This window comes from Nothobranchius furzeri, chromosome 5 (assembly GCF_043380555.1).
Source record: "Nothobranchius furzeri strain GRZ-AD chromosome 5, NfurGRZ-RIMD1, whole genome shotgun sequence".
Taxonomy (NCBI): domain Eukaryota; kingdom Metazoa; phylum Chordata; class Actinopteri; order Cyprinodontiformes; family Nothobranchiidae; genus Nothobranchius; species Nothobranchius furzeri.
This window is the reverse complement of record NC_091745.1, coordinates 7,586,163-7,612,015: the sequence shown is the minus strand read 5'-3', so window position 1 is coordinate 7,612,015 and position 25,853 is coordinate 7,586,163. Positions and strand designations below refer to the sequence as shown.

Sequence of the window (25,853 nt, the reverse complement as noted above, 5' to 3'; positions counted from 1 at the left end):
AGGAGCGTGAGTTTGGTCCGCATAGCCGGTAGTAAGTCGGACCTGTTCCCAGTGAGGGTTGGACTCCGCCAGGGCTGCCCTTTGTCACCGGTTCTGTTCATCACTTTTATGGACAGAATTTCTAGACACAGCCGTGGTGTGGAGTGTGTCGAGTTTGGTGGCAGGAGAATCTCGTCTCTGCTTTTTGCGGATGATGTGGTCCTCCTAGCTTCATCCAGCTCTGACCTTCAGCTCTTGCTGGGTAGGTTCGCGGCCGAATGTGAAGCGGCTGGGATGAGGATCAGCACCTCCAAATCTGAGACCATGGTTCTCGACCGGAAAAGGGTGGCTTGCCACCTCCGGGTCGGGGGAGAGGTCCTACCTCAAGTGGAGGAGTTTAAGTATCTCGGGGTCTTGTTCACGAGTGAGGGTAGGAGGGATCGGGAGATCGACAGGCGGATTGGTTCGGCGTCTGCAGTCATGCGGACGCTGAGCCGATCTGTCGTGGGGAAGAGGGAGCTGAGCCAGAAAGCCAGGCTCTCGATTTACCGGTCGATCTATGTCCCAATCCTCACCTATGGTCATGAGCTTTGGGTAATGACCGAAAGAACGAGATTGCGGATACAAGCGGCCGAAATGAGTTTCCTCCGTAGGGTGGCCGGGCTCAGCCTTAGAGATAGGGTGAGGAGCTCGGACATTCGGGAGGGACTCGGAGTAGAACCGCTGCTCCTCCGGATCGAAAGGAGCCAGTTGAGGTGGTTTGGGCATCTGGTCAGGATGCCTCCTGGATGCCTCCCAGGGGGGGTGTTTCGGGCATGTCCTGCCAGCAGAAGGCCCCCGGGTCGACCCAGGACACGTTGGAGAGGTTACATCTCCAATCTGGTCCGGGAACGCCTTGGGGTCCGGCCGGAGGAGCTGGTGGACAAGGCCGGGGAGAGGACGGCCTGGAGCTCCCTAATTGGGATGCTGCCCCCGCGACCCGGACCCGGATAAGCGGAGGAAGACGAAGACGAAGGCTTTCTGCCTTTTATTTATCCCTGATGCAGCGGAGTGAGTAGAGCACATCACCCATGCTCTGGTGATTTCACCTCACTGGCGCGGCTGCTCAGTGCGCACTTCACTATTTATGCAGTCTGTATCTTTTTAAACATGCCTTAAAAAATATAGGGTGAAAATGCAGGAAGCCTTTTCTGTAGGATGGAGAAGAGATGACACAGATAAGCATGTAATATTTGATACAATTCAGATCACCTTCAAAACTGCACTACGGGCATTTTGGGGGCAAAGGCAAGATACCCCCCCCCACCCCCCCCACCCCACCCCTCCACCCCCCGGTCTCATTGGCTCCTCCGAAAGCTTCTGTGTAAGTCATACCCTGTCTAACTCTCTGGACAATGCTATATTAGAAACCATGTTTCCATCTACAGGAGCCTGTGAGGACAAAACCCATTTACTGATTTGTAACAGGCAGCAAAAAAACTTTCACCATTTAAAAATGTTGTTGTTTTACACATTTACCTCTTCGCTTGTTGCCAGAGATGAAAGGGAGTCTGATGTTCTTGTCATTTTGCTGGAGGTTGTGCTCCCAGGGATTTTTGACCCTAATGGCCATCCATTGGTAAGCTCTTACTCAAACACATAAATACCGCTTGCCTGCAATTATTTAGGTACGTACTGCCCCCTATCGCCAGGGAAAATACACACTGTCGCTTTAAAAATAAGCTTACTTTGTTAGAAAAAGTCATATATTTCATTAGTTTTAGGCCAAACAGTCACAAGTTTAGATCATACATAATCACTGATGTTACACAGTTATGATAATGTTCAAATCAAAGTTACTGAACTGTTTAAAAATACTTCCAGTTTTTATATACAGAGTAAAATCTTACTAAAATGTTGCTAATACACATCACCACGTGGCTTACTACAGGTTTGTTACATTATTTATATACATCATACCTTAATTTTTTTTTTTTTTTCGTTTTAATTAAGAAAATCTGCCAAAACGGACTCAGGAATCCTGGCGCTGAGCTGGCCGTCGTCCGTCCGTCCGTCTGTAAGGTGTGTTCCTCAGATCTGAGGGGGAAAACGACCACAAATTCCAACTCGAACAACTGAATTTTACCCTCCTTCAGAAAATTCTAGAACATCACATCACATTACTGTACCTGTGATGATGTCCTCCAAAGCCCCGTCTTTCCCTTCGCGAACCGGAGGTTTCACCTGCCTCTTCTTTAGCTCCGCTATCAAATCCATCTTAGGCATCATGGGGCCCTTAAAATATAATTTATCAAATGCTTACCCAACTAAAAAACACATTTTGTCAAGCTTGTTCAGAAAATCAGACATGTGGTACAGCATGATAGTCAAAATAAAAACAGAGTTAAACAAAATAAATTAAAATATAAAATCCCCTCAGGCAGGTAGAAAAAACAAAAGTAATCCCACTTGATCTGTTTTCAACAGTATGCCCGTTGTTGCAACCGTAGGCTGTACAAAAACAGGTATAGGTGCCCCCTCTTTGCATTGAGTTTGGAGAGTGAGGACACCCATCCAATATGGTGGCAATGCTGTTACACTCTAGAGCGCCCAGCGGGGCGTCTACATATTCATGTCTATGGCTAAAACAACAGCAGCCTTCCTCGTCACGAGCCCAGATGGATGAGTCCATGACTGTAAATTTTACAGCGTGACGTGCAGTTTACTGGCTTTTCTTACCTGAGCATTTCCCCGCCTATTTTCTGAAGCTAATGCAGGAAATAGGAGTAGAAGACTATTTTCATGTTCAGCCAGCATGTTAAACTCAGTCATCGATCATATATCAAATGGTTTCTCTGGCATTTAAAGGTAAATTTATACTTTATTTCTTCTGTGAGATGTTTTGTACTACTACAAACGTACCTTTTGTGCTCCAGCTTTGTTTGGAGATGGTGTTTCCTTCACCTCACAACTCTGAATTTCCTCCATTTTCTTTTTCTGTTCAATCTCTTGCAGTGCCATCTGCAGACAGTAGCGGTGCGTCAGTGCCTATAATGCATCGTCTTAAAAATGAAAAACACTCTTACCTTGTATGCCTTCACAAAGCGCCCAAACATAGGGAAGAACATAGAGGGCTGAGTGGTTTTTGGGTTCTCCCCAAAATACTCCACAACAGAGACGTAAGCTTCCTAGAGGGAGAACAGGAATGTGTAAGCGTCCGATCGAGATATTTTAGAGTTTTGCGAGTGTTTTGAAAAGAATGGGAAAACCAGCCTGTGCTGTCTTGCTGTCTTTGATCAGTGAGTCCAGCTGCTCGCTGTTGGTTTTGATGAATTCCTTTAACACAGGACTGTCGTCCTGTACCAGGAACTCCTTCTTGGTCATCTCCATTCCGCGCTCTAATGAGCGGATATCTTGCAGAATGCCATCCAGGGAAACTAGCAAAGAAACAAGAAGGAATTTAAACACATTTTCATCAAGAAGTCATGAGTGGAGAACTGACATGTGCACATGTACCAAGAGCTGCCTTGTCTACAAAGTGAAGGTCTGTGTGGAAGTTGGCCAGCTCAGGGTACTTTTCCAGGATGATGCTGGTCATGAAGTGAAGTAGCGTTTGGGAGCGGTCTGTGGATTTCGTCTCCAGTAGCTAAAATAAAATGCAAAATTAATACAGTCGCAAAACTATTCAGATTTTGTTGCGAGTACATCCATTTTTCTTCCAATTCATGTTTGGGTCATGGAGGTGTCAGGTCCAGGAGAGTGACCCAGACATCCTTTTCCCTGGCAAGACTCTCTTAAAGACCAAGTTCACTTGTTTTTTTCATTACATTTGCTGTCATCTCCAGTATGAATAAATGCCCTACGAATCAATCCCAGTGAGGAAAAAAGCTCTGGCGCTCCCGTTTCAGGAAGTGGAAGTTAGTTGGAGGAGTGGGGACCAAAACAATGTCAAGATTTGGAGTCTTATTATATTTCCTGAAATTTGGATATCTTCCTTCTGATTGGCTAAAAGCAACGTGGCTCTTCCACTAACTCTGTTAGCTTTGTATTGTTGACGTCTTATCTTCACAAATAACACAAGCGTGAAGGAGTTCTGCCATGTTGTAGAGCTGCTAATGCTAACGGTTAGCGAGATGTGCTCGGTTCTCCCCTAGATGCTAATCCAATAACAGCCTTCCCCGGAGCGTGCTGTGATGGGTGAGCCCATCATTGCAAATTTACAGTGTGACAAAGATCTGTCAGACATTTCTGACCTAAGATTTTTGCTGTCTATTTTCTATCGATGACTAATGCAGGAAACAGGAGTAGAAGACTATTCAGCCTGCATGTGAAACTCAGAGTGACTGAATAAATTTTTAAAATACCTACTAAAAACTGTTTCTCAGTGAACCTGCTCTTCAATGTCCCTAAAGAGATCCAGTGGCCCTGCAAGGTTGTCACGAGGCCAAGTAAAAGCACCTGCTGTCCAACTCGAACGTGTGCCGCCATTTACCCGACTGTGCCGGTCGGGGGGTTTAGACAAGGAAGTGATTATGTGGGAGTGGGATAGCGCCGTCAGGGAATGTGAGACAGCCAACAGTGCTTTTCACCATCTCACTAATGTTACGGTTCTAACTTTGTTCAAAGTTAGTCGGCCCTCCTGGGGCTCTAAATGTTTACCTGCCCTGCCTGTTGGTACACAGCACCTCTGAAAAGATCCCAAGATGTTCCCAGGACATAGGGATGCAACCAGGGATCATCCTCATCAGATACTCAAACCACCTCAACACACTTCTGTTGACACGGAGAAGGGCTCTACTCTTCCTTTGTGAGGCCTAGCCTGGTTACCATGTGGCAGAAGCTTATTTCAGCTGCCTGTATCTGGGATCTCAGTCATGATCAAAGAGTTTTTCTTTGCTGCAACAGACCAGAACAGGTCCCTCATCCAATCCATTGGTGTAACCTTCATGAACAAGACACGAATGACACTTTTCTTGTGTGAAAAACTCATTCCCAGCCTTGTGGGGATATTCCACCCTTTTTGCATTGAGAAAATGTAAGAATCAGTTTACAGACCACGGGTACTTACAAGGTCCAAACTCTGCAGCCTGAAGCCATAAGCTGCTCCTCTCTTACTGCTGTTCATGTAGTTACCAAAGGCAAGAACAATCTGTGGGGAAGCGTGTAAGGTTAGTATGAAAGTGTAAAAGCTACATCAGAGTTTACTAGATCTTTACTCACTTCTAAGATCTTTTTCAGTTTAGTGGAAGACTTGATGGACATGGATGCAGCGATGACGGAGTTCAGTTGCTGAGGATTAAAGTAAAAAGCAATCTCAGCACATTCTGGTTGACATCTACCCCAGACAGACCTACAGAATACCTCACAAACCGACCGGCTGCAGGCGTCTGACGCTTTCGGGGAAGTTGCCCATGAAAGTCAGAGTGTTTATTCGCTGTCTCAGACGAGAAATCTTTCCGAAGCTTAAGATAAATCTGTCTTCGTCCGTCAGCTCCTCCAGTGGACGGCCATCTTTCTCGTAGTTAACCAGAAGCTTCATCTCAAAGTCCGACGGTATGAAATGTTCAAGCAATTCCAGGAAGTCTATGGACAAAGACTTCTGGTCGTACCTGGACAAACAAGAATCAGTGACTTTGTGAGTGTGGAACACAAGATGAGAGGATGATCATCATCAGCAGCACACACTTCTCTATAGCAGTGCAGATGGCAGATGGGCTCATCCCGCCCTTGCGTAGAGTAATAGCTAGATTCTTGGCTTTGTTTGCATCAATCAGAGACGTTTTGGTCGGAGCCTTTTGAGACATCTTCTTCTTGACCTTGCACAGATCGGCTGAGTTTCCCTGGGCTCTGGTCTTGAAGTGTTCCTCAAACATCTCCATGTTCAACTCCTGATGAAAACAGAACAAAAGGCAGAGATAAAGACGAGAGAAGGAAGTATTTTAATTCAAGGGTCACATCAAAAACAAACAGTTCTGGGTGCGCATGGAAACAGGTGTGTGATCTCACCCCTAAGACCTGCTCGTCATCGAGTTCATTGAAGACTGTTCCTGAAACTTGGTTTGGTTTTAAAGCCTGCCAGTTCAGCAAAGGCATCCTGTACTTGGTCTGTATGGGTTTCTTACTCTTAAACCCTGAAGGAGAAAAAATAAACACGTTAAATCGGATCAAACGTCAGATTTTCCGTTTCACTTCTTACTGAACAGGTTTTATCATAACGTCCTCACCAGAGTGAGTGTTTGGTGCTCCAGGGGGCGGTGGAGGTCCACCTCCAGGTGGGGGTGGAGGTCCGACACCAGGAGGTGGAGGGGGAGCTGGTGGTGGAGGTCCAGCACCAGGGGGTGGAGGAGGAGGAGGTGGTGGGCCAGCACCAGGGGGTGGAGGAGGAGGAGGTGGTTGGCCAGCACCAGGGGGTGGAGGAGGTGGAGGTGGTGGACCAGCACCAGGGGGTGGAGGAGGTGGAGGAGGAGGGGGAGCAATAGTGCCTTCTCCTAATGGAGGAGGAGGTGGAGGAGGACCACCAGGAGCAGAGGCAGGAGGAGGTGACGAGTGGAGGGTGGATGATGGGGTGTCCGTGTCTGATTGGGTAGTTGGAGTTGGACTTTGGATGTACTCTATGACCTTTACAGGCACAACCTGGATATCCAGAGCTCCGGAGGCGTTACATCCCACTCGGATCAGACCCTTGTCCTGCAGCTCCTGGATCTTCTGATCCAGCTCGGAGGGGGACTGGCTGATGGAGGTGCGCCGAAACTCCCTGTCCTTCTCTCGCTCCCGATCCAGCTCCCGCTCTCGTTCTCTCTGCTGCAAAACGCTCACCTGGGCGCATGACTCACGCAGGCTCTCCTGCAAGATGGACACAAATGTGCTAGCATCACTTCTCTGCTCTGTGACATTTGTTTATTTGTTTTCAGCACACACAAAAGTTAACAACCGACAGATTTTTAAAATCATCAAACTGAAGATGGCCCTAAAATGTCTTCAGGTGTAATTCTGGTCATCTGGCCCACCTCACACATCAGTCAGCCAACAGATAACACTAACCTGCCTCCACCACACTATGGGATGGGAATTACATTACTGACACAATTCCAGTTTACATGTTTTTCCACGAAAGAGGAAGGTCATGTGTGCGAACATTCAGCAATGGCAGGAACGCACCTCTGGGTGGCCCTGGACAACAAACAACTTATTAGTTTAGTCATGCAGCTGATGAAGCGTGAAGCTAACCGGAGCAGAGCCATGGTGTTTAAGCCAACCTCAGGATGCGCTTCGCTGCTTTTCACTGACCTCTGGGGCTGGCTCAAGCTGCCATGTCTGCTCACTGTGGTTCTGTTATGTCAACATCTGAATCATCAAGCTGTTCGTGCCTTTTTAGTTTCTCATTTCATTCATTCATCAAAGCGCATGCCAATAAGCTGCATCATGAAATGAGTCAGAACCTCTCGGGAATTTAGATGGTTCTGTGCAGAACTGACCACGTGTTAAATGAGAGGCAAGTATCAGCATGAATAAAAGCTTTTGATCTTTTTAAGGCTGTAATCGTGAGTAAATCTAAAATCGTTTCAGTTTTGTTAGTCTACACTTAGGGGCTATCCACTCATGAATATTTACATGTAAATCAGGACCATTTGAACTGTTTAGCATGGGACTTTGTTGATTAGCTTACTAGGCTACGTGTGGCTAATGGTGATAGGAAATAATTGACTGAAAATCTGATCAGAGATCAGAAAACCAACCTTTGAGGTGGTGTCATATGAAAAGGTAAAGAAGGACAAGTTCTGATTTATCCTCATTTGGGCACGAGTCAAATTTCATTACAAACCTCCGACTTTGTTGATTTTCTTCATAAGATATGTTTTTGTTCTTCCCTTTGAAGGTTGCACACATGAGGAAACATCTCCTACCTTGAGCAGTTCAGTCTCCTTGGTGGCCTGCATGAGCTGAGTTTCAAGTTCAGCGGTCCTCTCTGCGGTGTGCTGCTCGATCTCCTGAAGCTGGGCACTCAGCTGCAGCACAACGCATGACCAACACTTCCTTTAATGCACTTTATGCCCCACAATCCAAGCAAAATCAAAGATATTTATGATTTCGCTTAAGAGTCCTTTAAAATGCCGTGTTTTACCTGCACATTGACATTCTGCAGTTCTTCCACATGCTCCAGCACCCCTCCCCTGTTCTCAGCGTCCTCCAGCAGAGCTCCAACATCCAACACGTTGTCCAGGTAGGCCTGGATCTGCACCTGCAGCTTCTCACTCTCTGTTTGTTTCACACTCTGATGCACAAAAACACACAACAACCTGAGATATTGTAAAAAATAGATGGTAAATGTCTCATATTAGCAGTGATAACAGATCGTTCATGTGGAAGTTTTTACTTTCAGATCGTAGTTTTCAAATAAATCAGAAACTTGAAAATGTATTCTGTGACTTGTTGTCCTTTGAGATAAATGGGAATCAACCAATGGTGTATCAACCACTGTAGGTGGGAGCCATCCATCAGCTCCCTGATCAAAACGGCCCAGCAGAGGATGTACTTCCTGCGGCAGTTGAAAAAGGCCAAGCTGCCTGCCCAGATGATGGTGCAGTTCTACACGGCCATCATCGAGTCCATCCTCACCACCTCCATCGCTGTGTGGTACGCTGGAGCCACGGTGAGGGACAAACATAGACTGCAGCGCATTGTGCGCTCTGCTGAGAAGGTGATTGGCTGCAGCCTTCCATCTCTCCATGACTTGTACGTCTCCAGAACTCGGGGGCGTGCAGGTCGGATAGCAGCTGACCCTTCGCTCAGACTTTTTGAGCCGCTTCCCTCAGGCAGGAGGTTACGGTCCATCCGGACCAGAACCTCCCGCCATAAGAACAGCTTCTTTCCATCTGCCGTTAGACTTGTGAATAGATTATAAACACACAACCATGCTCGTCTTCTGTACTCGACACAACGTCACGTTATCGGCCATGTTACCATTACCTGCCATTTTTTATAGCTGAAAGTTTTATTCTAGTTTATTTATTCTATTTTATTCTATTTTATTCTATTTTTAATCGTATTATTCATGTTATATGTAGCACATTAGTACCGAAGCAAGTTCCTAGTTTGTGAATTGTTTGTTCACTGACGATGGCAATAAACCTATTCTGATTCTGATTCTGATTCTGATCAGCTAGTCAGAGCTGTCGGCCCACCAAACCAAATTCAGTGCATTTCTAATGAAACATTGCATCAGAAGGATGGACGTCTAAACAAAATGTTAGTATGAAGCTCCATTGAAACTAGAGAAGCTGCTAAATAATCTGATAAGTCTGCAGAGGCTCGTCAGCTAGCTGCATCCTGGTGGACAGCTTCAGTTTTCTGCTCTTAGAAGAATGAATACGCACATCTACGGTGCTGTGTTTAACACACTCACCTCCAGATACTTGTCTAATCCCAGATGAGTGAATTCGTACTGTAGGTGGACACGGAAGTTCATGTTCTCCACTGAATGGACCACAATATTTATGAACTGCATGCAGGCCACCTGGAGGCAAACGGCTGAGTCTTTATCAGGTCTTCTTCTACTGTACAATAAAAGTAGAACTGATCTGGACCTACCATGAAGTCGATGTTGTTGTCGTCATTGATGAAGTACTCCATCAGCTTCTCAAAACGGTTCCTTTCTTTGCTCATCTGAAGAAAAAACTGATTTTGTAATAAACATGTTGACCCGATTTGGTGTTTCTGCCAAGCGTGTGTATTGGTCACTACAGTCAGTTATTGACACGCTGATGAGCTACAGCGCAGCAACAGCTGCCCTGGGACACACGCTGGCGGTGCCGGTCCCAAGGACATAACACCTGACATGAACAAAGCTGGGGCTTGAACCGGCAACCCACCAGTTACAGTGTGGACTCCTAACATCTGAGCCACCGCTGCCCCTCAATGTGGCCTCAGTGCATGATTGTTGCACGGGTTAAAATTGTGACCACAGAGAATGTGAAAGGCTGTGTCCCTCACAGGATGAGTAATGAAAGAGGGGAAGTCTGGTTTAGAAAATTGCAACAAAAAAGTACATGTGATTGTTGCAACATGGCAAAATGACCATAAAATACCAGAATTTCACCTCCTTAAAATTGTCAAAAGCAGAAAGAATGATGTCGTGCCCTCCTCTGACAAGACACACGGCAGCCAGCAGCTCCAGCACCAGAGCTTTGGTCCTGTCGGGGTGGAGGAGGAGGAGGAGGAGGAGTGAGATGTGGATACAGACAGACAGGTAACACATGGTCTGCCTCAGACGCACACACACACACACACTCACCTGGGATTCCTGCTGTTCAGGCTGAGGGTGATTTCATTCACACAGCGAGGGTGGTTCATCACCAGGTTGAAACCAGACTGGAAAAGAGGCAGACATCAGCTCATGCTCTAAATGTAACAAAATCCGAAGGAAGTGGGGTCGCTTTCTAATAGGAAGATGAAGCAACTGATGGATAACTCTGCACCTGGTAGTTCATGATCGCTCTCAGGCACATGATGCACACATGGATATCATCTCTCTGGTAGGATAAATGGGACTTCCTATGCATCCTGTGTGCAAGCGTGGCTCCGATTCTGTGAAAGGAAATAAAAAGGATGTTGGCCACATGTGACTCTGAAGGACTTCCAACAGCTGGAATCACCAGAGCCGTGTTTTTGTAAAGTCCCAGGCCTAACCCAGCCAAGTGAAGCTGATATTTTCACATTTATTTTGGAGAATTAATAAAAATGGACACAGCTTTTTTAAGAAAAAGGTTCTAAACGTTTCAGTGATGGAAGGTGTCAAATGACTTCTGCTTTTGCACAACTTTGTATCTAATGATCTGTTCCAGCGTGTTCTGCAAGTTCCTTTTTACTGTGAGCGTGTGTTTGGGTGCTCGACATAAGCAGCCAGGTCCAGTTTCGGACTGGTGCCTCCTACCGAACGGTCAGGGCTCGAGCTGCTCTGGTCATGCCGTGGGTGTGACCACTGCTGGGGCTCTTAGTCAAGTCCTCCATCGACCTCTCTGCTGGTTTCTGTCTGTCTGACAGGGTGCCGCCATTTTCCAAGCTTTCAACATCAAATCTGTGGAGATTCACACTCCGTGAGACTCACGCTTCCCTGTCGGCTGATCCCTGATTCCCTTTAATACTCACGAGGTGTCACTTTGAGCATGCGACAAGTATTCCACCAGAACATCCAGACCTTTATTCTGCTCATCTAGGAATTCCTGCGCCCACCTGGAGTCGTAGCAGAGGATAAACTCAGATCAGACTTTAAAAGATCAGCAAACCAAACATGTTTCTGCTCCTGCAGAGAAAACCTGAGCGTCAAAGTCAAACCTGATGCTTCACCTCAGCACACTCATATGGTTTCTGCTACATCCTTTTTTGGAGGTCAACACTTCCAGTGTGTAGGTGGTTAAATATAAGTATTGGAAGCGCCTACAGATATTTTAGTTATGGGCATTCAAACCTTTTTTAACAAATATCACCAAAAAAAATGCATTGAAATAATCCGTAAATGCATCCTAAACCATGAATGACAATCTTCGTCTGCTTTGTGCATCTTTGCATTTCGTCCTATAAGCTTTTGGACCAACAATGATGCTACTTGAAGAAGATTATGGCATCGAATGTCGTAGAAGTGATAAAAGAAGTTTTGTTTGTCACTGAGGCTCATCAGAAATGCTTTTGTCCCACATTCTGGTCCGGCAGGTGAAGTTGGTATTAGGATCACAAACCCAGCAGGAGGCTTGTGTTGGTAGTTTAGCAGCACTGAAAGGTTCTCTTAGCCTAGTGAACTAGACCAAATTCTTGCTTTGCAAAGAATGCATTTATTTAGTCTGGCTTGCCAGGCTAAGGTTCTCTCAAACTTGAATAACTTGTATTACTAGTGGTACTTTTGGGTTGCCATACAGATAAATTCCTTCAGTGCTTCTCAATAACTTGGTTGTGGTAAATATAGATATGTTTAACATTGTATTTTGTATTCAAATGAAATGTTTAAATATGCTTCCAGGTTGATTCAAACATAAATTGAGCTATAAGCTAACCTAAGACTGTGAGAAATTAGATGATTAAGCTGCATAAAACCAAATTTCACGTAAAGATCCCGTCTAAATCAGCATACTCACCCGATGTGGTTGGTGCGGAGGGAAATCTCCAAGGCTTTAAGGACCTGGGTGGCATCTTGGATTCTTTTCTTTAACTAAACAATCAGAAGAGTTTGTTTGTTGTACGATCTGAAAGCTAAAGTGTTAACGACAAAGCTAGCCTTCCACTGACCCGTCGAGACACCCCGCCTTGATCTTGATAGAAACTCTTAATCTTGGCCAGGTAAGTGGATGGAGGGCTCTTCACCTGGAAACGCTCCTGACGAACAGCATTTTTGTTATTAACAGGATTATTTTTACTAGACACAAAAAAAGATGACTTCACTATACGTGTACACTCCTTTTGAAACTGTTCCTGCACGCACGCACAAACCACTCTGTTTCCATGCCAGCGCATCTGTTCGTTGCCACCACAGAAGAAAGAAGTGCTGCAAGGTTTGTGCGCTGTGTGCATCACTCAGTTGCTCTCTGCTGTTTTTTTTATGCACTTGACATCAACTCCGTCCCAGCGTAGGAGGCGGAGCAAGAGCCCCATGCATGACGTAAGTTTGTAATTATAAGGCCTCTCACCTGGTCACAGACTAATTCCCATTTCTTGTCATTGTCATATTGATCCAACAGCGTTAGTTTATCTGGAGGCAAGTTCATGGTGTTCTGGAAGAGACAGACAAGAGAAATGTTTTAAAATAAAAAGAAAATCGTGATTTCAACCTCAATATGATTTTCTGAGAACATTTTTGACAAATGTTCCATTTTATTCTGTAGTAAGCAAGGTAGCTCCATTTATGCAGCACATTAGAGGCAGTTCTAGCTTTTCACGTGAAAGAAAATGCAGAAAACAGTAGATTTTGTAATAAAAGTGTAAAATACGCAAACACATTTATTAAAGAGTTACGTCTGCTAGTGCAGAAGGTGCTACATAAGAAGCAGTGACTCAAAGGCAGATGGAAACATCCAAGTTTGTTAGTAGTTATTTATTCTTTCTGCTGATGCAGCAATGTTTACAGTGACGAAGCAGCAAATGTCTTTCCAGTGAAAACAGAAGGACTGTTTTGTTGTTTACGTGCGCTTTTCACTTTTGTGTTTGTGTAATGATTTAGTACAGTGTGGATCCTAATGCACGATTTTCCATTTTTCCACTGGGATGAAATCTGCAAGGACTGCATTTTTGTCCCTCATAACCTTTCCTTAAATGTGCCAGATTTGGTTTTATAATTGAAAGTGGAAGGATGAAAAGATGTTGTTTTTAAAGCTAGTTATTTTCTAACAGGGTGGTTTGATGTGCTCTCAAACAACTCTAGTGTCAAACATATAACAGAGTTTCATTTGGAGGCATTTTAAACCTTGTTACTTCCATCAGTTTCAAATGACACAATAATTCTCTCACAAATATGAATTTCTAACTAAGTTTCTTCTTATTTCTGCCATGAATGATTTTAAAACTCTATTTTACTAGAAGTGTTCTTAGCACATGGTACCTCTCAATGACTTTTTGAGATTAGAGGTTTTTTATGGCAGTAATCCAATTTGGAGATGGCTCCACTGAGACTAGCAGTTAGCTCATCGGTCTGGTCCGATCTAATCCCTGAATTTGAAAACTGAAGATGTTTTAAGAGGAAATTTATACATTTTTCACATAGTCAATCCACAGAAAGTCACCCTGAAATGTGTGAACTAGTGTGTTTTAATCGTAATAAACAGGTGTTTAAACTCTGATAGACATAAAACTAAATATATGAATGCATTTCCAGATAATTTAATCTTCCATCCTGCTTAAAATTGTGATAAATTAGTAATAAATGAGGTGAATGTTACACCGATCCATTGAAAGTCCCCCACCTTCATGGTTTCTCAGTGTGGGATGATGCAATCATATGAAAAGTTGACATTTAGTGTGCAGAAAAGGTCAGTTTCTGTCTGAATTACAGAAAAACGTCCAGTTAGTCAAAGTAACACTGTTCCTCCTCTGTACAGGGTTAGGGGTACGAAGAAAAATGAACCTAAATAAGTTTAAACAGTCACTCAGGATCAATGCTGAAAAATAATTTAGATTTGTTTCCGTTATTTCTAATCATTCAGCCCATGGCTGCTGTAAATGTGTGCTGTTTGCTTACCCAACCAGATAAGTCAGAACAAACTTTTACTCACAAAACAAATTATTCTAGTCGACACTGGGTGTGGTTGTGAACTTGGAAAAAAAAAACAGAATCAGAACGGAAATGGCCCGTTGCTTCGAGTCTGAGGTGTTGAGCTTCATCCTGGTGGGGTTAAGGGAGGAGTCCTTCTGCGGGTTCTGTGGTGCCGGACGTACAATTTAAATACACCAAACTTTTAGTTTAGATGAAATAGTGGAAAATAGAAAGAGAAGATCTACTTTCCCTTTTCTTTTTTGAATTTGTTCAGAAAGGTTTTAACACAGACTCTTTAAAGCTGCCTTAAGATGAGAAAGGAGACATTTTGATGAAAGAGGAAGTGAGGTCATAGGTTCATATGATGCCTAGCAGGGTGTAGCAAACACAAAGCCGTTAACAGGCTGTTGCTCAGATGTTGTTACATGAATAATAACTGTGTGTCAGTTTCACCATGGTGGACGCTGCAACATGCAAAAACATTACAAACATCTTTTTAGAGGATCTTTCATTTGAAAAGAGACCAAATAATACAGAAACAGTTTACTTAAATCTAAAGTTATCAGCACATATCAGATAACCTTGATGCATTAAGTATACCTAATGTGTTTAATATACCTAATGTATTAAATAAACCTAATGTGCCTTAAATATAGTTAATGCATTAAACATACCTAATACGTTAAGTATACCTAATGCGTTAAATATTCCTAATGTATTTAATATACCTAATGTATTAAATAAACCTAATGTGCCTTAAATATAGTTCATGCATTAAATATACCTAATACATTAAGTATACCTAATGCGTTAAGTATACCTAATGCATTACATATCCTAATGTATTTAATATACCTAATGTATTAAATAAACCTAATGTGCCTTAAATATAGTTCATGCATTAAATATACCTAATACATTAAGTATACCTAATGCGTTACATATCCTAATGTATTTAATATACCTAATGTATTAAATAAACCTAATGTGCCTTAAATATAGTTAATGCATTAAATATACCTAATATGTTAAGTATACCTAATGTGTTAAGTATACCTAATGCGTTCAGTATACCTAATGCATTAAATATACCTAATGTGTTAATTATACCTAATGCAGGGTTTATCCCAGCGCTTTATAAGCCCAGACCAAGCTCCCCCCCCCCCCCCCCCCCCCACCACCACCACCACCACCACCACCACCACAGTCACAGACGAGGCACGGTAGGAAAACAACCCGCTGTCACAGAGTAGTGGAACTATCATTGCGCAGCCCAGAAAACTTCACCAAGGGAGGTATCTTGACCAGATGCCCGAGCCACCTCAATTGGCTCCTCTTGATGTGGAGGAGCAGCGGATCTACTCTGATCCCCTCCCAGATGACCAAGCTTCTCCCTCTATCTTTAAGGGAGAGCTCAGACACCCAGCAGAGAAAACTCTCAAATTTCAGCCGCTTGTATCCGCGATCTTGTTCTCTCGGTCACTACCCAAAGCTTGTGACCATAGGTGAGGGTAGGAACGTAGATTGATCGGTAAATCGAGAGCTTTTCCTTCTGGCTCAGCTCTCTCTTCACCACGACAGATCTGTACAACGCTTGCATCACTGCAGACGCAGCACCAATCCACCTATTGATCTCGTGCTCCCTCTTTCCTTCTCTCGTGAACAAGAGCCTAAAATACTTAAACTCCTCCACTTGGGGCAGGACCACATCCCTGACCCAGAAAAGGCATTCTACCCTTTTCTGAATCAAGACCATGGTCTCAGATTTAGAGGATCTGATTCTCATCCCAGCTGCTTCACATTTGGCTGTGAACCGCTCCAGTGAAAGCCGGAAATCACGTTATGAAGCCAACAAGACCACATCATCTGCAAATCCACCAATCTGCTCCTCTACCTCTATATGGGCGTTCCTCAAGGGTCGATACTGGGCCAAAACTTATTCAAAATCTATATTAATAACATTGTTCATGCTGTTGACAGTGCTCATATACATTTAGATGCAGATGACACAATTTTATATGCATGCAGTTCTACCTTGAATGCAGCTCTGTCCTCCTTGCAACACAACTTTAATTGTCTTCAACATGCCTTCTCCAACCTTCATCTCCATTTAAACACAAGTAAAACAAAGTCCAGGATCTTCAACTGTAACTTACTGCAATCAACTTGCCACCCTATTGTTTCCCTGGATGGTACAACAGAACTACAGCTTGTCAGTTCTTATAAGTATCTGGGTACCTGGCTTGACAGACACTTTCATTTGACATTTATATGAATTCATTACTTTCTGAAGTCAAGTCAAGAATTAGGTTTCTATACCACAACATCCTTCACTCCCTCTGCAGAGCAATCCTTGGTCTGAATGACAATCCTTTCCATCTTAGATTACGGTGACATCATTTATAGGACTGCTTCCAAAAAACGTCTTCATAAACTCGATGTCATTTATCACTTAGTAGTCCGTCTCGTCACTGGTGACTCTTTTACTACTCATCATTGTTATCTGTACTCTCTCGTTAACTAGACATCACTCCATTCCTGCAGGTTGTTACATTGGTATCAGTTTATATACAAAACAATCATCGGTAGAACCGCATCATATCATCAGTCGTTACTCATCACATCCAACAACCAGTGTAATTTACGTTCCAGTAGCTTAATCTCCATGGTTATTCCCAAAGCTTGCACCTCCTTTAGCCTCTCCTCATTCCAGTTTTCTGCTCCCAACGACTGGAATGAGCTGCAAACATCATTGAAGCTCACTGCCTACATTTCATTATCTACCTTCAACAAGTCATTGCAATCAAAGTTTCTGATGAATGTTCCTGCTTCTGAGTTCTTAAAGACTGTTATAAAGCGACAGTGTGTATTTTTCCTGGCGATAGCGGGCAGTACATACCTAAATGAATGTAAGCAGACATTACTTTTGTGTTCAAGTAAGACCTTACCAACGGATGGCCATTTGGATCAAAAATCCCTGAGAGCACATCCTCCAGCAAAACAAGAACATCAAATTGTCTTTCATCACTGGCAATGGGTGAAGAGGTAAATGTGTAAAACAATGTTTGTGTATGGTGAAAGTTTTCTTACCATTTGTTACAAATCAGTAAATGTGTTTTGTCCTCGCGGGCTTCTGTAGAAGGAAACATGGCATCCAATATGGCATCGCCCAGAGACTTAGACCCACTCCCATGTATTTTAGAATGAATTCTATGGTTATATGTTATGAAACACCAATATTTTTGAACAACTGGGCATCTTTTAAATCATTTACAACAACATTTCGATTGATTTTTCCAGAGATTAATGGTAAAAACTACACATTGTCACTTTAAGTCTGTTTTTATTGCTTGTGTATTATATATGAGAACAGTCCTTTGTCTTTATGTCTAAGTGTTTTATTTTATTTTTATCTTGTATGTTTTTATCTTATCCTTTTTTTTCTTTGACGTAAAGCTAACTATTTGTCTATTGCTGTTGCCTCTTGGCCCGATAGTCATTGTATGACAATGAGTTCTCCATCGACTCATCTGGTTAAATAAAGGTTAAATAAATAAAATATACCTAATGTGTTAAATGTACCTAATCATTAGGTAAATATTACACATTAGGTCTTAAAGTATTAAATATACTTAAGGCATCACATCGTTTTTCCTCTACAAAGCGTGACAGAACCAGATGTAGGTGTGATCTTGTGGTGCAGACGTCCCTCACTAATGGGAAAAAGGCTGGTTCTGGTTCACGGATCGTTTTGTACCAGGTCACATGGAAGGCGTGTGAAAAATCTTTTAAAAATATACACATGTGAGTTTGATTGGGTTGTTATTATTGATCTGCAGGATGTTTTGTTTAGGTTACAGTGTGATGACCATAGAAGTGAATTGCATAATGATGACATTTGTCTCATATGTTTAGTGATTGACTGTTGTTTTGAGCTCTTTATCATGCTGCTATGATGTCATGTGTGACTACACCCCAACCCCTTCTAACCAGCGGAAATGCTGCGTCATTAAAAACAGATCCAAAATGCAAAAGAAGCTGGAGATCAGTAATGTGATCTTGTGTGATATTTGATTTGGGCAACAGTGTGTGACTGCAGGACAGTCGAGCATCTGATCTTATATCTCAAAAAAAAAATTAAGTCCTAAAAATGAGCAGCTCTGCAAAAAAACAGACATCCTCTTTATGTTTGCATCATCTTGTTGATCTCATGCAAATGAGCCAAATCAGAACTTGGACCTAGACTTTCTCTGCATGACCCTTTAAAGAGAATGATGTTGTTATCTTTATTCATGTTGTTTCCCACATCTAGCCCTTCTGGGGCGTTTCAGGACAAACTGTGAGTTTGTTTTGGTTTTGATGAAACTGACAAATAAATAAATAATGAAATTAAAGGGTGATCTTTTGTTTCAAACATTCAGCTTTTGTTTGTTACTAGAATAAACAAAGATAAATATTGAAGTAAATCTAAATAAAAGAACATTTTTGTTTCCTGACAAAGAAAAGCTGCAGGAGTTCTGCTTTTGTAGACTGCTGGGAGGATGGTGAAACACTTGCTTTCCGGTCTTTCGCTCTTTCTTATAAATATGTTGCTCAACTTCCCCTTGAGCCCAGCTACACATGCATGCACTAATCTCCCTTCTCCTTACCTTGCCTTTTGAAATATTAGTTTAAAAAAAAAACACAATTGCTACCAAATAAAACTTTTAAACACCTGTTAAAAAACAGCCACATCATGTCTGGGATTTACTTGGTTAAAGCTGATTTTGGCAGCTGAATAGTAAAAATGGAGATTAGGCAGTCGCAACAATTGTTGCTTTTTCTTTTATTTATTTACATTTTTTTCTTTGCCTCTACGTCATCATTACCTGTGTGATTCCTGGAGTTCCTACTATAACATCTAATGGATTTCATGTGCAGCAAAAGAGTGAAACTCACCAGCACTGCCTTGAAGCGCTCCTCCAGCTCCTCCTCTGGGGGCATGGGAAGTTTTGGGGGAGCCGGCTGCTTCTTCTGCGGAGTTAGCGTGGGGTCACTCATTGTTGAAGCTGCCCCGACGGAGTTCCTGGCCTCTCTGCCCTCAGTCGGCTCATGCTCCGAGCCCCCTACAGCCACATTCCCCATCACTAATCTCCAAATGTAATCCAGGAGGAAAGCTGTACACAAACCCCTTCACCTAAAACAGAACCAATGTACTCCAAAGCAGAGTGACCAAAGCTGACCACTCCAAATGACAAGAAGCAAGTCTGAAACCGTCAAGGTGAGGAACTCCAAACTCTAATTCAAGGAATCCTCCTTTGTCCTGAGGAAAGGGTGGATGGTGAAAAAACAAGGTATGCATTCATGTTTGTCTCCTCATTAACATCTCTTGTCTACAGGTTTCTGTCAAAGTCAAACTCTTTGTTAGGGTCTGCTACGAGAAATACTCAATGCACCTACGTCGCACCACACTGGCTGACTGAGAACTCCTCTGCTTGCTGAAGAGGCCAGTATGTGAGAGGAAGGAGAATGTGACACACTCTGTCACACAGACAGAAACCACAGAAGCACAAAAGCAGAAGAGTAACTTCCTGTGTGTGACTGCAACAAAAACCTGGTGTTCAAGACAAGGTGAAAGATAACTGTCAGCACTTGATACAGAGCCCAACATGAAAAAAAAACTAACACAAGACTAAAAAAGCTGGGTGGTTTATGTTTAACAAATATTAATTAAAAATACCTTTGCCCTGAACCCAGAGTTTCTTGAGAGTAGCCGCTGCCAGATGTATGTTAGTCACATCTGTTTGGGTGTCTGATGATCTCAGGTCATGTCAATAAGGTAAAGACAGGTTTATACCATCAAACCAGGTAAAACAGCGTCCTCGTGCGTTCGAGGCTAGTTACTGCGTGTAGTTATGCTGCGTTTGAGGTCTCATGGCTGTTATCAGAAACTTATGTATCTAAATTTTGTAATTCAACAATATCAAATACTTTTTCGAGACAATATATGATAACATTTATTTATTTATTTATTTATTGTTACAGTTATTTTCAAGCACTCTCAATAACGTAGGAGTTTCATTTGTGTACTTTCTAAACCAGTTTGTTGCTAATATTAATAAACAGTTGATGGCTTGTGTCTGTGTTGCAACAACAGAAGTAAACGTGTTCAGCTTTTGAAACAATATTTTTGTCTCTGTGCTTTTAGTCCTCTAAGACTAGAAGAGAAAATAGGAATTCCCGGGTCACGTGAAGGCAGCAGCACTATTAGTTTTTTAGCGTTTCAAAATGACGGACCCAGAGGAACACTGGAAAGTAAGTCACAAAACCCAACTTTTTCAGCCCTTGGTTCGTATCTTTGCGTTTGTGAGTGTGGAGTAGAATGTGATCAACTGTTTTCTCAACGCTAAAGTTGGAACATGGCTTCAAAAGCTAGCTAACATTAGCTTGGTGACGTATTGTAGCAGTTAGCCAGCATGCTAGTTAAGTAAACAAAGCCTTGAAAACGGAATTGTTTTTCCATATCAAATGAAGTCGTTTAAAACATATATTTACATGCACAAACAGCCAAGGAAATATGGTTATTTAGAACTTTTTGGCGTATTCTTAAAATTAGTCTGAAAATACTTTTTGGGTGACAACAGCAGCTGTATACAAACTAATATGTTAATAATAAAATATAAAAAAAGGCACTGTGTATTTTTTCTTGTAAGTTGTTTAATAGTCGATTAACAGTATTTTAAATCATTTTTATCTTCAACCTTCAGAGCAATGTTTATACAGGACTAATCCTCACATGTCTGATTCTTTATTTGCTGAAGACTGACGAGGCCTTTGAGGAGTTTCTCCCCCAGAATCAGGAGGAAATCTAGGCTAACATACATAACTACATAAATAAAAACACGGACTGTTGTGTTGTGCTGCACTACATCAAACAGCAGATCTGTGATTGAAGCAATTTTATCTTCTGTTCTTGAATTGGACAAATCAGGACAGTGCTCAGTGGGGTTTGGATTGGCTTGCTGTTTGTGTTTTGTCGACATATTTAGGGCAGCACACATTTCCCCTCCTCAACCCAATCTCACAGCTTCTGGTTTCCTTTTTCTTCTTCTTGGTGATGGCTGGACAGACAGACGGGGCTTTCAGTGACAGTGGGTTTGACACAAGTGAGTCATTTTTACTTTTCTAATGAATGCTTTTTCATTTTCACATAGCACATGATTAATTAAATCATTTTTGTTAATGGTGGGTTTATTTTTAACCCTTTTTATAAAATCTGGGTTGTTTTCCAGGTTTCTTTGCTGAAACTGCTAGAAAGGGAAGCATTGTTTCCAGAGCCAACAGTATCGGCTCAACCAGTGCCTCTTCAGTACCAAATACAGGTATCGTGTTTAAAACACAGATGATTTTATCTTGCTGATAGTTTATAAGTGTGAACGTGCCTTTTGACTACTCCTTATCCTTAAAGAAAAGGTTGAAACAACAAATCACAGAGATGGTGCCTTTATTTATTTTGTTTCCTGTCTCACATTCAAACACAAACCTGTCTGGTGAGTCTTGATGGTATTTCGTCTCATGCTTTAAAATCTAGTCTGGGAAGGTGAACTTGCCATATTTAATAAATAAACTCTCTATGTTCTACCTTTTTGCATTTGCTAAAAATCCGTCTATAATTTGACCGGACTGAAGCAAACATATATTTGCTGCTGAAACAGAAACAGCCCTGTGTTATATTGTAGAAGGAGCCAACACAAAAATGATGCAAGTTTTCATTCGATTTTAAGATTTACAAAATTAAAAACATCCGTCCATTTTTTCTCATTTTAAACTTGATTTAAATAATTTCTGTTTTTAAACTGACACCAGATATGTAAGCAAGAAAATAATTGCAAATGAGTTCATTGAGAGTACAGATGTCAGAGGCTTGTTCCCAAACAGATGATGAAGACAGCGATTACAGGCACGAGACGTCATTTAAAGACTCCTTTAAAGATCGCCGGAGACAAGCACACACTCAAGCTGAGCAAAAGCGCAGAGATGCAATCAAGGTAGGACTTCAGGACTCCAACTGACACACTTTATAAGAGTTAGATTTAAAATTCTGGCTGTTTAAGAGTTAATATTGATTTCTATGTGTCATTAGAAAGGCTATGGTGACCTGCAGTCCATCGTTCCTACGTGCCAGCAGCAGTCTGAGTTTGCAGTTGGAGCCCAGAAGATCAGCAAGGCTACTGTTCTGCAGAAAAGTAGGAACCTTTTGCAATTTGAACATTTTTACACTGAACTGTTGGTAGAAAAAAAGAACTCTGTACAAACAATAATAAAACCTTTTAGTTATTTTAAAATGTGCAGGTTATGCGTGAGACATGATGAATAGCCCTCCCTGCTGCTGTTCTTCAACTTTATTAGCCATAAAATAACAAATCAGACACTGTTAATAGGCTGAGCAGTTTGCATATATTTAAAGTAAACCTCCAGCCGCTGCCTGGGGAGGCTCCGACTCGATCTCTTGATCAGGAATCATTCGGAATCAGGTGGGAAAGGACGTGACCTTTTACATTCATCCTTATACAAATTTTTAAACTGAATAACAATGGCTTAGGTTGAATTTGAACAAGTTCTGCTACGTCAATATTCTTTGTTTCATAGAGAGAAACGTCACAAAATTTACAGACGTGGAGTTCAGACACTATAACATGTAGCTGTTAGCTAGCAGGCTAACACAGAGCTAACGTGTCGCCGTCAAGATGGTTGCAAACGTCGGGTCTCCTGGAGCCGCGGTGAGTTTCCTTCTCGTCACACGCAGCTCTGCAGGTGTTGAGCAGAGAAAAGTGAGTCTGCCGACCGTGCACATCATGCCATGCACATCACTCAGCACGGCGACGAGGCACCTTATCTGTTATTAATAATATATTCATATTATTAACATACTTTTAATCAATTCACTTCTTGAACGAGTGATTTATTTGGCAAATAAATTAAGGAAATGACAAAAATACCAGAAGAAATAAAGATGAATAATAAAGAGGAGAACTTGGATGTATTCTTTTTTCTTATTTTAATTGCGTTGCTGAAGTATCGGATCGGGACACGGTATCAGCACATACTCGCAATCACATGACTGGGATCAGGAGAACATAAACGTTCTTGTTTAAACAAATGCTCATTTACAAAATGGAGAAGTTGTAACGACACCCCCACGTTTAAACTTCCGGTGTTGTAAAGAAGTCGCTGGTTGATGCTTTTCTGTATTTTATGGCTTTAGCTATCGACTACATCCATTTTCTTCACAAAGAAAAGAAGAAGCAAGAGGAGGAAGTTTCCATCCTGAGGAAAGAAGTGATGGCGCTTAAGATAATGAAAACGTAAGACGGGTTTTTATTGGACTATCTTTCTACCTGAGACTTGTGTAAACACATCCCAGTCCTGTCTGACCAGTGGTGTGGAGGACACATTAGGACCTCAGAAGTGACGAGCATGGACGGGGGCAAATGAGACTGATCCTCTAGGTCTGATCTGAGGCTTAAAGTGACAGTGTGTATTTTTCCTGGCGATAGGGGGCAGTAGATACCTGAATTGTTGCAATCAAGCTGTATTTTTGTGTTGGGAGTAAGACCTTACCAACAGATGCCCATTAGGGTCAAAAAGCCCTGGGGAGTGCAGACTTCAGCAAAATGACAAGCACATCAGACTCCCTTTCATCAGTGACAATGAGTAAAGAGGTAAACGTGTAAAACAACGTTTATGAACGGTGAAGTTTTAGTAAGCACTTGTTACAAATCAGTAATTGCATTTTGCCCTCAAGGGCTCCTGTAGCAGCCAGGAAACATGGCGTCTAATACGACTTAGACCCGCTCCCATGTAATGTAGACTGGACTTTTATGGTTACATGTTAAGAATCTGCCAATATTTTTCAACAACTGGGCACCATTTAATTTATTTTCAACAACATTTCGATGGATATTTCCAGAGATTAACGATAAAAACGGCACATTGTCCCTTTAAATACCTAGAAGTGTTAAAGGCAGTAAGGAAATTCAGTGGAACCATCTGGGATATTAAGAAAGGCAGGGTTTGTGGTGTTGTTCTGAACCTGCTGTCTTTCCCAACAGGAACTATGAGCACATAGTGAAGGCCCACCAGAACAACCCGCAGCAGGGAGAAGATCAGGTGTCTGACCAGGTCAAATTCAACCTTTTTCAGAACATCATGGACTCCCTGTTTGTGTCCTTCAGCAACTCGGTTTCAGTGAGCAGCTTCCAGGAACTGTCAGCCTGTGTTTTCAGCTGGATCGAGGAGCACTGCAAGCCACAGGTAAGGAACGCCACCGGCGCGTCCTTCTCAGCAAACCAGATCGCTCAGCTGAGATAATTTAGTGCTTTTTCTGCTCTGCCTCAGACGCTGCAGGAGTCTGTTGTCGGCGTGCTCCGGCAGCTCAACGGCCAGCTTTATTGATCGAGGAGAAGCCTCCGGCTAACTTCCAGAAAATGACTTTTGACTTGCTCTTGCCTCTCTGGATGGAGCAAACCCTTCAGGCCGTGCAGTATTCGCACGCGTCAGCCCATCGGTGACTCTGCGCCTGCGTGTTGATTACCTCATCGTGTTTTCTTAGCAGGAATTTAAAAAAAGCTGCCTTCAGCCACTTTCTGACCGTGTTTACATTCCCATAGAGCTGAGTGTAAAACACGAGAAAATTTCAACTTATGCTTTCAAACAGAAAAATGTTAGCACACATTTTAGCCTCATCGCTACAAAAATCTGACTTATTCCATTTATTTATACATGTGGTCCTTTTTTCCGGCGCAGCACGTCTGCCATTCCTGTCAACGGTCACTGCTCCAACGCTGAACGCAGCTTCTGTGGCGCCTCAGAGAAACACACTGGTGGTTTTAAAGTCCTCTGCCTTCAGTGTGGCGGTAAATAAATGGTTAGTTCCAAGAATGAGGCGGATAAATGTTGTAAATATGCCACAGGTCTCCAACAGGCTTTAGTGTTTAGTCACAGTTTAGCTGCAGGTGACCTGTCAAAAAGGTTCATTTAGCAGGTGTTGATTTTAATGAGCCTTCTTTGAATTTCAGCCCGATTTTAAATGCTGTCGTGTTTTCATGATCCGTGACGTCGCTCTGTGCTACAGTGAAAGCAGAAACTCTAAAATGCATCAGTTTGTTTTTTTTATTCCAAACCTCTGACTCTAGATTCTCTAGGATCAGCAGCAGATTTGAACGTTTTGTTCTTGTGGACATGATCTGCTGCGGAAGTCTGGCTCGTTTCATGTTCTAATATTTTTCTGTTTGAAATGTTTAAAAGGTTACGCACAGATAAAAACACACAGCCACTAAAGTCTCTCTAGTTTTTCCCGTAACGTCAAAACTGCACTCTTCCCTCTGCCCTGTTGTGTATATGTTCAGTGGACTGCTGCTGATGCTGTTTTGATGACATCGCATGGTGGCCGGTGGTGAATTAATCACCATCAGGAGAGAAACTTCAATTTATGGACTTAATATTTTATTTGCATACGAGAACATAAAGTGCAAAACCAACAGCAGAAAAGGGCAGGATCGTAGTTTTGTAGTGGTGACCAGCGAATGAGCCCAAAGCAGTTTTGGCAGTATTAACAACTGTGAAAATGTTGATTTAGAAACAGCTGAACAGTTCACTCTATATAATAATGTATGCAGCAAAC

General features: G+C 42.4%; 2 protein-coding genes across 4 annotated transcripts; one reads left to right on the top strand and one right to left on the bottom strand.

Moving 5' to 3' along the window:
* Window positions 1–1,706: 1,706 nt before the first annotated feature.
* Window positions 1,707–19,506, bottom strand: fmnl1a (formin-like 1a). Of its 2 annotated transcripts, none has more exons than XM_054740194.2 (25): window positions 19,130–19,506; window positions 12,633–12,716; window positions 12,235–12,321; window positions 12,084–12,157; window positions 11,104–11,187; window positions 10,889–11,032; window positions 10,434–10,542; window positions 10,250–10,326; window positions 10,055–10,148; window positions 9,547–9,621; window positions 9,362–9,472; window positions 8,081–8,230; window positions 7,863–7,964; window positions 6,183–6,801; window positions 5,965–6,089; window positions 5,644–5,846; window positions 5,333–5,567; window positions 5,179–5,247; window positions 5,027–5,107; window positions 3,475–3,604; window positions 3,228–3,395; window positions 3,045–3,142; window positions 2,881–2,979; window positions 2,148–2,253; window positions 1,707–2,055 (listed from the first exon to the last, which is right to left on the bottom strand). In XM_054740194.2, the coding sequence occupies exons 1-25, from the start codon at window positions 19,313–19,315 to the stop codon at window positions 1,991–1,993; spliced, it is 3,375 nt and encodes a 1,124-aa protein (XP_054596169.2). In that variant the 5' UTR covers window positions 19,316–19,506; the 3' UTR covers window positions 1,707–1,990. The 2 variants fall into 2 exon arrangements, with proteins under 2 accessions (XP_054596169.2, XP_070407475.1); XM_070551374.1 differs by having other exon boundaries at window positions 3,045–3,146; window positions 3,232–3,395.
* An 812-nt stretch (window positions 19,507–20,318) lies between these two features.
* mlx (MAX dimerization protein MLX) lies at window positions 20,319–24,849 on the top strand. 2 transcript variants are annotated; one of them, XM_054740196.2, is made up of 8 exons: window positions 20,319–20,485; window positions 21,220–21,336; window positions 21,463–21,552; window positions 22,109–22,218; window positions 22,314–22,416; window positions 23,436–23,535; window positions 24,283–24,484; window positions 24,569–24,849. In XM_054740196.2, the coding sequence occupies exons 2-8, from the start codon at window positions 21,288–21,290 to the stop codon at window positions 24,623–24,625; spliced, it is 711 nt and encodes a 236-aa protein (XP_054596171.1). In that variant the 5' UTR covers window positions 20,319–20,485; window positions 21,220–21,287; the 3' UTR covers window positions 24,626–24,849. The 2 variants fall into 2 exon arrangements, with proteins under 2 accessions (XP_054596171.1, XP_015804169.1); XM_015948683.3 differs by having other exon boundaries at window positions 20,386–20,485; window positions 21,300–21,336.
* The last annotated feature ends 1,004 nt before the right edge of the window (window positions 24,850–25,853 follow it).

Coding starts and splice junctions, on each gene's coding strand:
- fmnl1a (XM_054740194.2), bottom strand. CDS start 19,315: ATGGGGAATGTGGCTGTAGGGGGCTCGGAGCATGAGCCGACTGAGGGC. Junction 12,158..12,234: donor AAGGCGGGGTGTCTCGACGG/GTCAGTGGAAGG, acceptor CTGATTGTTTAG/TTAAAGAAAAGAATCCAAGA. Junction 6,802..7,862: donor AGGAGACTGAACTGCTCAAG/GTAGGAGATGTT, acceptor TCCATCTTGCAG/GAGAGCCTGCGTGAGTCATG.
- mlx (XM_015948683.3), top strand. CDS start 20,459: ATGACGGACCCAGAGGAACACTGGAAA. Junction 21,553..22,108: donor CTCTTCAGTACCAAATACAG/GTATCGTGTTTA, acceptor GTTCCCAAACAG/ATGATGAAGACAGCGATTAC. Junction 22,417..23,435: donor GGCTACTGTTCTGCAGAAAA/GTAGGAACCTTT, acceptor TTATGGCTTTAG/CTATCGACTACATCCATTTT.